This window comes from Calypte anna, chromosome 13 (assembly GCF_003957555.1).
Source record: "Calypte anna isolate BGI_N300 chromosome 13, bCalAnn1_v1.p, whole genome shotgun sequence".
Lineage (NCBI taxonomy): Eukaryota > Metazoa > Chordata > Aves > Apodiformes > Trochilidae > Calypte > Calypte anna.
Genome location: NC_044259.1, coordinates 8946144 through 8954577, shown reverse-complemented (window position 1 = coordinate 8954577; position 8434 = coordinate 8946144). Strand labels below are relative to the sequence as shown.

Here is an 8434-nt window from a genome sequence, read left to right as displayed (position 1 = left end):
TTTCAGTAACTGCATCGCTTTTAATGGTAGCATTCTGATTTCCCTGCCTTGCTGTAATTTATTCAGTTACAGATCTGCCTGCGGGGCAGCTCCCATTAGGCCGATGATGAAGTCTCATGAGTAAAGCTTGACACCTCCCTCCTAATAAAATATAATACTCAATTAACTCGGCCTTTCTGAAGGCTTTAATTGGAACAAGTTAATAATGGGCGCAGGGTGAATTGTCATACCATCCGCAAGCTCCGGGAAGGTGTCACGGATCTGTCCTGCCTTTCCCATAGCAGAGGTTGTAACTGAGATTTGGAAGCTTTTCCTTCAACACTTGTGTTCTGCAATAAATCTGTATCCATTTAGGGATCTATCATAACACACACAAAGCTCCTGCGCTCAAAGAATTTCCAGCGAGAAGATTTAGCTGTAATCCCTGACACAGCTGATTTATGCTGAAGGTTAAAAAATACCGCTGGTTTATTTATAATGGGCCCAGCCCAGCTAAGAAAGCACCCGGAACAATTGGAGGGGGAAGGATAGGGGAGAGGGGCTCTTCACGTAGTTACAGGATAATGCATCAGAAAAAGGAAGCCTGAAAAAACGGTTGTCTCCAGTTTTTATGCGGCAGTAAACGCTAATGTGAAAAGTCTGCATGGAGATTATATTCCCCCAGTTTTCTTCTCTGCAGTTGCGAAGGTTAACCGGGTTTGGAAGGACTTTTTGGAGTCGGGAGTCGGGTGCACGGGGCAGGATCTGGCGATGCCCTCAGCAGCCCGCGCCCAGCCCTCAGCCCTCAGCCCTCAGCCCTCAGCCCTCAGCCCTCAGCCCTCAGCCCTCTCCTCACAGCCCAGATCAAGAGGTGTTTTCAAGCCCGCTGCCCTTTTCCTCCTCGCAGAGGGAGGCCCGATCCGGCAGACCCGCCCGGGGACCAGGAGAGGTTGGGGTGTGGGCGGGAGGCCCCCCATGGGCTGTGCGGGCCCAGGGAGCAGGGCAGCCCGACCGCCCTCGGGAGAGCTGCACGGCTGGGAGGGCACCGGAGAAGAGAGCAGCACTCTGGGCAACTGGGAGCGCAGCCGAGTTCCATCGCCTGGCTGTTTCAACAGAGGCAAACGCACCTTCTTCTTCCTCTGGGATCCCCAGGGTCACTCCTAATCCAAATAAGCCTCCCACAGCAACATATGCTGTGAGCCAGCGTGGGACTTCGGTGTAATATGGGCAAGTTACCCCTAAACTCTTGATTACCCCTCCTCTCTGGGTCAACCCGAGCCCCCCAGCCTCGTCAGAAAGGCCAGGGGCAGGTGGCCCAGCATTGACTCCTCAGGCAGCACAAGAGCACGTCCCTTGAGAGAGGTTGCCCTGAAAACTGTGGGAGTACCTGACAGGACATTGGAGTCCTGAAAAGCAATTGTGCTGAAGTATTGTGGGGTCCCTGCCAGGTCGTACCCCTGCAAAATAACCTCCAGCTACCGCAGGGGTCGAGACTGGTCAACGAAAAGGTGAATCAAAAGGAGAGTCCTGACCAAAAATGGGCACACGGGCTAAGAAAAGCGATTGAAACATCACCAGAATATGATGTTATAAAGAACAGAGGCGCCTAGAAGTGGCTGTTAAAAACAAGGAAACCTCATAAAAGGTTTGGCTTTCTACTTTGGATTGTTGACTCTTAATTCACCTTCATATGCTGCAAATTTGGCTTTAATTCAGATTCAGAAAGGAGAAATAATAATAAATGCAACCCAAACGTTCCTTTGAACTTGACCCAGCACTGCAAAACACACACGGAGAGAGAAGTTACCTTTTAAAGAACTCCAAATACTCAAAGACCCACACGCGATTAAACATGTTTTTTCTTTTTTAATTTAATTCGAAATAAGAGATAAGAAATAATAAATCTTCAATAAAATATATAAAATTGTACAAGGCATCCCTTTCAAAGGGACTTTCCTATAGTGGAAGATTGGGGTGAGGGGAAGAGAGGGGAAGTTCATCTATAGTAGGTCCCAGGCAGTGACAGTGCCTGGAATAAAGCAAAACAAAACCAGCAAAACCTCGTGGCTTTTAAAAATTTTTTCCTTTTTTTTTTCTTTTTTTTCTTTTTTCCTTTTTCTTTTTCTTTCTTCCCGGTTTTCTGCCTTTTGTTGCTGTTCCTTTCTTCCTTTCTTTCTTTCTTCCTCAACAACATGCTAAGAAAATAAATCCAGGATAAGCTCTGCCTTCAGTGCTCCACAGCCTTTGGAGTAACTTTCTCACAAAGTTTAGCAAGAGTAATACACACAATACAATAGTTATAAGAAGCCTGGGGAAGGTATTGCCAGCACTCGGGGAGCTCCCACGAGGACAGCCAGGTTACGCAGTCTCTTGGCATCCCACCGTCCTACAAGTAGAGTTGTTTGTTTGTGATACCTGGATCTCTCAAGAAGAGCTTGAAGCATGAGTCACCTACATTGGCATCCTTTGCAAAGGAAGGAGAGGAAGGCTCGGAGGGTTCTTCTATTTAATACAGACAATTGGAAAGACTAATAAAAAACCCCCAACATCTCCCAGAAGTGTTAAACAACCTTTTGCTCACCACCGCTGTGGAAACAACCCACGTCTTCTTTCCTCCAAAAAACTTCCTTCCCTCTCTCCTGGTTTTCAAACGGCATTGAAGAGCCAAGATTATCAGGCTGTAGCCAAAAACTTCTAAGCATGCCAGTAGGAAGAGATAAAGACCAGACTGCCTAATAAGCCTCCCTTGCACTTTACCTCCCCTCAAAGTGTTTCACAAACACTGAAGCTATTTATACAGATATAGCCATTACAGGAACCAGTGGTGGATAAAGCTGTTGCTCTACATTTAGGGGTCCTTATGCTCATCTTGACGCAGAGATCTGTTGAGGTTTGGGATGTAAAGATGTTCCCTACTCCTAGAAATGCAGGAACTTGCTGGCTCTGAACTTCACTTGGACTCTATCGGGTCTAGTTTCTATTTACACGGTATCTCTAGCTAAGGGCTCCGCTTTCTTTAAAAACAAAGCAAAACCCCAACCAACCAACCAAACAAAAAAAAAAAACAAAACAAAAAAGAAAAGAACAAACCAAATAAGAAGCAAAAAAACAATCCCCCAAACAAACAACAAAACCTTGATCATACCTTTTTATTTTGCCTCCCGCTCCCATATTAATTGATGACACCTGAGAGTGTGGGTTTAGGGCATGTGCTGCTCCTACTTTAAATGTGTGTTTGGCCCCATCAAGAAGTTGTCAGGAAATCTCTGCCTCTGTAAGGTGAAATTGCTTTTTCACCCATTTCTTTTTACTCTAATTTTACGTGCACTGTATAAACCCCCTACATTTGCTCAAATGTTTGGTTTTTTAAATTTTTTTCTTTTTTTTTTTTTTTTTTTTGGTTTTTTTTTTGTTTGTTTGTTTGTTTTTTGTTTGTTCGTTTTTACATATTTTTCTCTTTGAGGATCAGACTCTGAGCACTCAGAGCATTTTTAGAAGACACCCAACCATAGTATACAGGAAGCCTTGCTTTGCTAACCCAAACTCCTGTATACTCAGGATGTCAGATAGAAGCATGCAGAAAGAACGGCCAGTACTGGTTGGGGTACTGTCTTCTCAGGGTTGGACATGATCCATCAGGAAGTCTGTCTCACTGTCCCTTTATCTTTCTGATCTTCTTAGGATAAGTGGTACATGCTATATCCAACAGGAGTAGCATAGAGTCCAACAGGTGGGATAGGAAGCACAGGTCTGTGAAAAGGGTAGGATGTTCCATAAAGTGAGGCAGCCTGAATGGGAGAGTTGATGGGGAAAGGAAGGCTGAACCCTGAAGGTAACATGGGCTTCGCTGCCATTTTGAGCTTCTCCAGCTCAGCCTCCTGCAGTCTCTTAGCCTTGGCCCTCCGATTCTGGAACCAGATTTTGACCTGGGTCTCTGTGAGGTTGAGGGAGCTGGAGAACTCGGCTCTCTCAGCGATGGACAGGTACTGCTTCTGACGGAATTTGCGCTCCAGAGCCAGCAGCTGGGAAGTGGTGAAGGGGGTTCGAGGCTTCCTATTCGTCTTGTGCTTCCTCAGGGTGCAAGCAGTGGGGCTCAGGTGTCCTGCAAGGAAGGGAAAGGCCAATTATCAGCAGGGAGAGATGGGTGCTCCGGAGAGATGTGCTGCACCTAAAGGCTAGGGCAGGAAAGGGGTAGTATCTGAAGGGAGAGTCCCACTAGGTGATACCCTAAAAACAGGGAAAGCTTTTGCAAGATTATCTGGAAATCTTTTCCTGGTCAAAGTTAAGTACACAAGACTTCAGTAGATATGCTGGGAAGTGAAATTTACGTTCAGTGATTTCAAAAGAACAGCTTGTAGGCAAACAGGGCATAAAGGATTCTCACATACACACACAGAAGATCACTTTAGAAGTCACACCACAGGGGATCTACAGTGCACAAAACAACTGTCTTGCCAGCTGCAGAATTGGACAGAACCCCAACAAAGCACAAGACAAACACATATGCAAACGCAGGAGATTTACAAAAGGGCAGTGGTGCAAGAGACGAGCCCAGCCCAGCCTGCTGCAGGATTTCTCCACCAAGGGTAAGAAGTCAACCCTATCGTTTTAATGACAGCTGAAGAAGTTCGTCAGATAGTTTTTGTGATTTTGATAACTGGGAGTTTTCCTTCCTATTTTTCTGCTTGAAATCAAGAGCAAATTTTATTTCTGCTTAACAACTTTTCTTTTCAGTAAGTATTTTCTGTTTTTCAGCAAGTATATATATATATAAAAAAAAGAATAGAATAGTGCACTTGTAATTCAGTATTTAGCTTCTATGACACTAGTTGATTAAAAAAACCCGATACATAGCTGCAGCTTCTGTAGCCAGTACAAGTCAGGAAACCTACTACTTTTTGTGTTTGTTTTATAACCCCAATACCAGGTTAGGAACATATGCCCAGGGTGGCACATCACGGACTTTTCCCTATATTAATTTTGTGATTCACAAATTATTTTGCAATCTAAAGAATAGTGTGGCTTAGTTGAAAAGCTCAGCAATTTAGCTGTGTTTCAAATCACTCCTGGAGCAAACTACAAGCCACCCTGGCACTCCAGCTTGATATAGAAAGTGACGTACAGGCTGCTCTTTCTTAGGAGGCTACTAAATTCTATTCATGCTGTACTGTCTGGCTCCAACACTTGTCTGAATTTGCAGGTAGTGTTTTTTGAACACTTTTCACTTATCTCTTATTTATTAAGATAAACTGGACCACGGAACTGTTTAAGTGAATATCATGAAATTAAAAAAAAAGTTAAACACAAAAAACCGACGGAAGTGCTCAGAAGTTCAGAAAGTGGAAGGAAAAAATAGCTGCAGAAGAAAATGTTGGATTTTGTTTCTTACTCTTGTTCTAGATAATGAAAGCGAAAAATAAAGTCCTCTTAGAAAACAACTTGTCAAATACCATCTTACGATCATACGAGGGCATTTAAATAATGAAGGTGCTCACCGTGACATTTGGTTCACTACTAAAACTACACTAAATTCACACTACACTAAATCGACACTAAATTCGCTGTGGCCACCCCGTTATTAAACTCTCTTGTTGAAACACAACTTATTTCTTTTCTCAGAATGAGGATCTCCAAAGCCCCAGCTTACAGGAGTTTCTTCCAGGAGGTATGGGGACAAAAAGGGGCGATCATCTTTCCAGGGACCGGTCCCGTCCCAGCGCCTTTCCCGGCTTAGCCCGTCCCGTCCCACCTTTACCACGCACCGGGTAAAATGCAAGAACGTGCTTTTAAATTAAAACTCAGACAAATACTGCCTCTGGAATACACCCAAATGGTCACAGATTCCTATTCCCTCTCCCTCAAGTGACTGTCAAGCTCTGATAAGGAGCAGGGACAGTCGCCATCGTAGACTCTGTAATTGCATTCATCCCGTGGTAGTCTCTGCACTGATTTCTTTCGCTGGTTTTTCCTCTTTCTTCTATTTTCTGGTGTTGGACAAAAAAGATTACTTGGATGCACTTTTCCTCTCCGTGTTGCTCAAAATCGAACATTTACAGTACTTCCCCCAGTTCATCTCACCCTTAATATTAATAATATAATAATAACATATTTGAGGAGTTCTCATGTCAAAGCCATTCACGGACAGACGGGCCGCTTGCGAGAGAATCGGTCATTGCTTCTTGCTGTCACCTCAGCTCCAAAGGGGTCGGGAGCCGGGAGGTGGGAAATCAGCAAGGTGACTGAGGCCGAAGTACCCTCCCTTCCCTGGCCAACATTTTTTTTGCCACAAACCCCGCTGAAATCACCAGACTTATATTCCCTAGCTACTGAAGTCCTTTACAAAGCTATTTTGAAGATCTCACGAAGTGCCGGTTTAAACAGAGGAAGATGAGGAATTTCGAAGGGGAAAAAAAAGTATACTAGGGGAAGATTAGGCCTTGTCTAAGTTTTGGGTTCAGAACAGTGTTAGGGCAGGGGGTCTGCATAGGAGCAAACTCTTCACAGTTTTCCAGAATACTTGAGAGTACATGAAAACTGAAAACCGGAGGTGCACAGGGAGTGACACGAAGGGGCTGCTTCCCTTCTGGTCCCCTCCTCCGCTAGCAGGCTAGAAATCATATTAATTCGAGGTTATCACAAAGGAAAGGAATCAGATAAAAGCTAATTCGAAGTGATTGTGTCCCCAAAAGAGGAGCTGTAACAGCAGTAAACTTCCTTCTTACAATATTAGATTACAGGAAAATGCTTGCGATACCGGCCAGCTCAAGAGTTCTCATTCGTGAAGTCATAAACTTAAAAAAGGCAGAGCATTTAATTGACATCAGGCAGGTTAGGGATGCATGGAGGAGAATGGATCAATATCCTCATGCAGGTGTACAGCGGCCCAGGCTCTGGGCGATAGGCAGGCAGTCTGGAATTGCCGGGCTGCGTTTTTCACCTTTTCCTGAAATAATCTGGGGGGCTTTTTATTTTAAAAAAATAAGCACTAGTGTTGTTTTTTGTGTTTTTTTTAAAGGGATCTCACCGAAAGCGAAATGCAATTAGGCGCTGACACAGTAGCGCAGCTCGAAAAGCAAGAGGGTTTAAGAAGTGAACTGTCACCTCTGGCTCGCGTGTCCCTAAAAGCGGTGGGAACGGGGTCGGGAAAGATGGCAGGGACTCAAGAGGTCAGTCCCAGCTCGGGAAATTTTGACAGGCTGCATGCAGCGAGGGAGAGAGAAACAAACGGGAGACTGCGGCGGCAATCAGCGTGAGGAAAGGGCGTAAGGCTGGAAGGGAATACCCCCGAGTATTTAAGGGCGAGAAGATTGCTTTGCGAAGCTTGGTGCAAAGCAGAAGGAAACAGGGAGAATTTCCATTTCTCTTTGCAAAGGAATAACACCGTTGGAGAAACTGGCCACCAGCGAGCCGTGTGCTGGGAAAGGGAGCTAGTCTGCGATAGCTCATGATCTTTCTGTGATCTTAAAAGCATCATATAGGTATGTACGTATATATATAAATATATAACTATAAAGTATATATGAAGAAATATGTAACCCTTATAAAAATCATACTCGTAGGTAGAAACACATAGAACAAATTATAATAGATGCGTATGCATATGGCTAGCGTGCTCCTGGAGCCCGGGGCTCGGGGCAGCTCGGGGGCCGGGGCTCGGAGCCCGGTGCCATAGTAGTGCCCGCCCGCCCTCGCAACCCCCGCCGCCGCTTCCCCGGCCACTCACTTGGTGGAGGGGAGTATCTCCCGGCCTCTTGGATCCAGGACGTGCCGTCCTCCGAGTTCTCCGATTTGACCGAAGCAGTGTCGAAGGTTTTTGTAAGCGCCCCGGGAGGGCTGTGCGCGTCCCGGGAGCCGTGGCCCGGCAGTAGCAGGTTCCTGGAGGTGCCCACGGCCGCCCCGTCGGCGCTGCCCCCCGCCGCGGCCAGCGGCTGCTCTTTGAGGGGTTTCTTGTCGGACATGAGGGCTTCCACGCTGAACGGCAAGCTGGACACCTTGACTTTTTGGTGCTCCTCGGTGCCGGCCGCCGGGCCCTCCTCGTCGGAGGAGAAAACCTCCTTCGCCTTAGAAGGAGAAGCCATCGCGGGTGCGGAGGGAGGCTGGAGCGGAGCCGCCCGGGAAGTTGTGCTGATCCTCTGCCCGGCCCTGCGCGGGGACTGCGGGAGTGAGCGCTGCCGAGCCGCCCCCCTTTCTCCCCCCCTCTGGGGGCTCCCCGGCTCTTTCCTCCTTTGGGAAGTGGAGTAAACGCCCCGCGGGCCAATCAGAGACCGCGCTGGGCCCTGACGTCGGGGGGTGACTCATGCCATTGGCTCGGGAGCACGAGGGCGGGGCGGCACCGGTTTTTTTTTTTAATTTTTTTTTTGGTTTTTTTTTTTCGGGGCTGATTTTGTTTGGGGTGCTCCCCCTCCCCCGTCCTCTCCGAAATGAATTAGGAGTTAATGACACGGGCAGCCAGCGG

The 8434-nt window shown here is 46.7% G+C and overlaps 1 protein-coding gene across 1 annotated transcript; it reads right to left on the bottom strand.

The window, feature by feature from the left end:
* Nucleotides 1–3087: 3087 nt before the first annotated feature.
* Nucleotides 3088–8165, bottom strand: MSX2 (msh homeobox 2). Its single transcript, XM_030459116.1, has 2 exons — nt 7703–8165; nt 3088–4081 (listed from the first exon to the last, which is right to left on the bottom strand). Exons 1-2 carry the CDS (start codon nt 8055–8057, stop codon nt 3657–3659), a joined length of 780 nt encoding a protein of 259 aa, XP_030314976.1. The 5' UTR covers nt 8058–8165; the 3' UTR covers nt 3088–3656.
* Between the last annotated feature and the right edge of the window lie 269 nt (nt 8166–8434).

Excerpts from the sequence above, each read along its gene's own strand:
- MSX2 (XM_030459116.1), bottom strand. The coding sequence starts at position 8,057 with ATGGCTTCTCCTTCTAAGGCGAAGGAGGTTTTCTCCTCCGACGAGGAG. Across the intron at positions 4,082-7,702 it reads GAGATACTCCCCTCCACCAA|GACACCTGAGCCCCACTGCT; the intron begins GTGAGTGGCCGG and ends CCTTCCTTGCAG.